The 4,654-nt window shown below is 39.1% G+C and overlaps 1 protein-coding gene across 1 annotated transcript; it reads left to right on the forward strand.

Moving 5' to 3' along the window:
• The first annotated feature begins 365 nt into the window (after nucleotides 1–365).
• LOC105054256 (small ribosomal subunit protein eS17) lies at nucleotides 366–1,192 on the forward strand. Its single transcript, XM_010935742.4, has one exon. The coding sequence runs from the start codon at nucleotides 529–531 to the stop codon at nucleotides 952–954; it is 426 nt and encodes a 141-aa protein (XP_010934044.1). The 5' UTR covers nucleotides 366–528; the 3' UTR covers nucleotides 955–1,192.
• The last annotated feature ends 3,462 nt before the right edge of the window (nucleotides 1,193–4,654 follow it).

Genomic DNA, 4,654 nt, shown 5'->3' on the forward strand with positions numbered 1-4,654 from the left:
GTGGAGGATGTAGAAATTGGGTTGAGTTAGCATTTTACTTAGTGTAAGTTTCGGACCCTCCATGAAAGTCTTCGTGAGGTAAAACCCTTTTAAGAGCAATGCAAAATTCTTTGTGCACCGCAGTGATGCAAAATGTATGTACTATATATGATGATTGATTTTCATGCAAGATCGGTGAAAATTTTTTTTTCACACACCTGATTACATCTCAACTTCATGCATGAATCAATTATCACGAGCGGTGCACGTGGTTCTGCACCGCCCGTGGTGCACCGAGATTCCTCATAACTTCGGGGCCCTATTGGGCCAGAGTCCAATCTTCTTTCTACCTGCCCGTTAGATACTCCGGACGCCGTTGAAACCAATCTAAAACCCTAACGTCCTAAGCAACCCGCTCACGCTCTTCCCCTTTTAATCCCCTCGCGCCGCCCCCATACGAAACCCTAGTCTTATCTACCGGCGGGGGAGTGCGAACGAGCTCGGCAGCACAAACCTAACCCTAGCTCATCGTCGTCGGAGAGATCGGAGATGGGGCGCGTCAGGACGAAGACCGTGAAGAAATCCTCTCGCCAGGTGATCGAGAGGTACTACTCGCGGATGACCCTGGACTTCCACACCAACAAGAAGATTCTTGAGGAGGTGGCGATCATCCCCTCGAAGCGGCTCCGGAACAAGATCGCCGGGTTTTCAACCCACCTGATGCGCCGGATCCAGCGTGGACCCGTGCGCGGCATCTCCCTCAAGCTCCAGGAGGAGGAGCGCGAGCGCCGCATGGACTTCGTCCCCGACGAGTCCGCTATCAAGGTCGATCACATCGAGGTGGACAAGGAGACCATGGAGATGCTCACCTCTCTCGGTATGGCCGACCTCCCCGGCGTCGAGAAGCAAGCCGATGCCCCCGCCGTCCCCATTTACTCCGGCCGCCCCGGCGGCTACGGTGGCCGGAGGCTCTAAATTTCCGAGTTTTAATAGTAGATTTAGGTGGAGAGGGTAGGAGGGACGGAGGTCTTGGTAAAAGTCTCTCTTTTTCTCTTTTCCTTCAGCATATCTTCGAAAGTTCCGAACTTGGTATTGATATTTCCTTTATCGGTTTTGCTTTAAGTTTTCTCTGGAATTGAATGATGGACAGATAACAGTTTGATGACTGTTTTGATTAATTTGGATTTGCTGTTATTGGCAGTTGTTGAGACTCCGTCTAATTCTTCGAGGTTATGTTCTGTATTGTTTTGATGTGTTCTTTTTTATGTTCAAAATTGTTATTGTTCTGGCACGAGTGTTAATATGGAACGTGCTTGATCTATGTTATATCATAAACCATTGAACTTAAAAGGAGCTTATAGGAATACTTTGGAAGCTTATTTAGTTAGGTGCTAGGACTAGTCTTCAGGTTCTTCGTATATGAATTTTGGATGATGGGCTTTGCACTGCTTTATTGCTCATATTATCTCTCAAACCGCTATGATTGTTGTACATAAATTTGTTCTGGTTGCTAACGTGTTTGATTGCTGTTGGCTGCTCCACTTGATGACTTGCGAATGTTAGTCATCAAATTTTGAACAAACTTTCTTGGGTCCATTAGCCTTATTGATGGCATTGGTTGTCTGGATGCTTTAATTTGTTTTGGTACACACACACAATCTTTGTGGAATGCCCAACATCTATTTAAGCTTGGCATTGATTTCTGATATATTTTGTTTATTGGTTTATAGCACCGTGACTAAGAAACAAATTAAACTGTCGAGTGGTTTCATGGATACAGTGTAGCATTTGCTGTACTTTTGTCGGCTCTTACTATCAACTTTGTATACTATGATCAAGTCATTCAATATAGATGTTGTTTCTAGGTCTCTGTTACCTGTTGGACTGAACTGTGGATGAAATAGTCCGTTAGATGATTGCATGACCAGTCATTGTATCTGCCATAAATAAATGGTTACTAAATTTTTAATCCAACAGATTTCTTCTATATGATAATATGCATTTTGTTGTTTCAATTCAATTTTTTGACAGAATTCATCAGGTGATTGTCTTCAATCCCATTGTTCTTCTTTTAACCTAATTTCAATCTTCCACTTGATGCTGCAGGCCTTACAAAATTCATGTCATAGCTTATATTGATTGTACTTGTGTTCAAAAGCATCCCTCTTACCTTGTTATTCTAATGATATCATATTCACAACCGTAGTGACCTAACAAAGTCGTGACTGTGAATTGATGGTCTCTTTTAATGAACTAGCATTTAATTTGTGAATCTTATTATGCTATTAATTTACTGGTTGAAATATTGATCTGTATATTCTCTATTGTTTGCTACATTTATCTCTAACTCTTTTAGATCTCTTGGCTTATTAATTTAGTTTAAGATGCTAGCATAACCATTAGACAACTCTTTCTGCCATTTGATGTGATGGACTAACCAATTTATTTTGTTTTGCCATTTTCATTTCTCATGTCATTGAACTTGTCATGCTCTGTTTTTTGTTGATATTGACATCCTCATTCGCTGTACATAGTAGTGACGCCGCTACTTTTGCTCCCATTTTTGTGTAATGTCTAAGTGGCATAATCCTTTTCTTCGACAAAATGGTTGGTTGTTTTACTACAACTTTCTAATAATATCATGAGATCATGTGATCTCATGGAAATGCATGTTCATAATCTCAGAATAACCAGATTAATACTTAAATAGTTCCTCTATTTTATTGTATTAGGTGTAAGTTCAAAATAGATGAATTTAGCATTGTCTGCTAGCCATCAGTTTTGGTTGTAGCCTTATGACATATTGTATGGCAATTGTGATCCTTTAATCTTTTTTAATAACATAGTTGGTTACAGTGCTCCACATAAGTTTCCATGGGCTTGGAAAACACTTATACATCATTCTTTATAATTCTACTGTTCAGTCATGAATTACCTTTTCTTCTTGCTTTAATTTTCATGATTCCTTGACTTAGTTTGTTTTTACAATTTTAGCATGTTTATGAGTGTAGTATGTATCATAAAGGTAACTCTTATGATATCCATAACTTAGTATATTCCATTCAATTGTTTTATATAGTCATTTAGGAGTTGGTTTCTTTGAGAATTGGATCCAGGATGTGTCACTGTTATTAGTTCAGATTTTGTTGGTGAACATGAAGTCTTTTTCTGGGACAAGAATCAATAGCTCTTTGGTCTAATAGGACTAAGGAACTTAATCTCTTGGTGGAGGGTCTGATAGGAGCACAAGAAGATCTGTGGCGGGATCAGTCTAAGTTTTTTTTCTTTCCTCCCCCTTTTGTCCCCGCTAGATGCAGTTGGAGTCTGTGGTGCGGGATCTGCTTCCTTTTGTGTCTATTTGACCGGCAGAGAAGCCTGTCTGTTGAAAACGTGGGAGATAGGAGTCTTTCATTTCTTCCGTTAGGCCTATTTAAGGGAGGATCGTGAGGTTTGTCAACTAGGTTTCTGCAAAGCTTGGTGTATTCGAGATGCCGTATAATTGGATCATTTTGAAATGATCTTGCAGTAAGAGGCTTTTGCCGCAGTTATTGCCCTTTCTAAAGGGCTGATCCTGGTAGATGTTGCTGGTTTGGGATTTGCCTTTTATCAAAAGACGCCCAAACGTATAATAAGTGTCTAGGTGTGCTTGTAATGAGATTGGTGTTCGTATCCTTTGGTATTTTTAGGCAGACTTGACGATTCCTAGCCGTATTTTGGACCTACAGGGTCGTGGCCCTCAAATTGTAATTTTATGTGTTGTGCTCTGATTTAAATGGATCAGTGTCCTTTTTGTTTTTGATTGGCTTGAACACCAAAACTATATATTTGAATTCCAATGTGGTGAACGATGGCATCATGGTTTACCAAAACAAAAGAAAAAAAAAAGAATGATATTTTATCAAAAAAAAATTCACGTTGGTTGGTCATCTATGTTACCAGTGCAAGTAATGAGGGGAGAATTGAATCTTGCGATGTCATGGGATCACCATATGTTTTTCTGAATTTTTAAGTTATGATAAATTCAGTACCTGAGATGATGAATGAGATTGGTTGGTGTGGTTGCTTTGCTTCCATGGGCAATTGCAATCAAAGAGCAGGCTTCCTCCATTAAGGGGAGGCAATTTCATATCAAAAAATTATAATAGTCGTCGTTTACCAAAAGAAAAATTATTGTTGGGGTGGGTACTGTGGGCACCTTTTTTTTGGTTTGGAGGCTAGGCTTCTTTTTGAGGGATGCATAATTTGGTCAATCTTGTTTGATCCTCCAATAATTTCAAGGACATTTTTGGTATTGTGTTTGTTTTTTTGTCTTTGTTTTTAAAAATGACCTGGGCTGAGGAGCATGTTGTGGAAATTTTTTGTTTTCTAAATTGGCTATAAAATTTTTAGAATTTTGTAACAAAAGATTTGTTGTTTTCAGATAGTGAAAGTACAAATAAAAGTTATATAAGTTTGGTGTATGCATTATTTCGATGCAATCTCAATGTGGTATTTTATTGATTTGCCGAGAAAGCACAAAAACCAGAACATTGTCAAATAGGCCTCTATTTTATTTTATTTTATTTTGGTTATAAAGGGGTCAAAGACCCCACAATAATCAGAAATGAGGAAATGGAACTTCTGATCTGTCAGCCAGAGCAAGAAGCAGAGAAGTAGAACGAAAATCAAGATGAAC

Source organism: Elaeis guineensis, chromosome 11, assembly GCF_000442705.2.
Source record: "Elaeis guineensis isolate ETL-2024a chromosome 11, EG11, whole genome shotgun sequence".
NCBI classification, from domain to species: Eukaryota; Viridiplantae; Streptophyta; class Magnoliopsida; order Arecales; family Arecaceae; genus Elaeis; species Elaeis guineensis.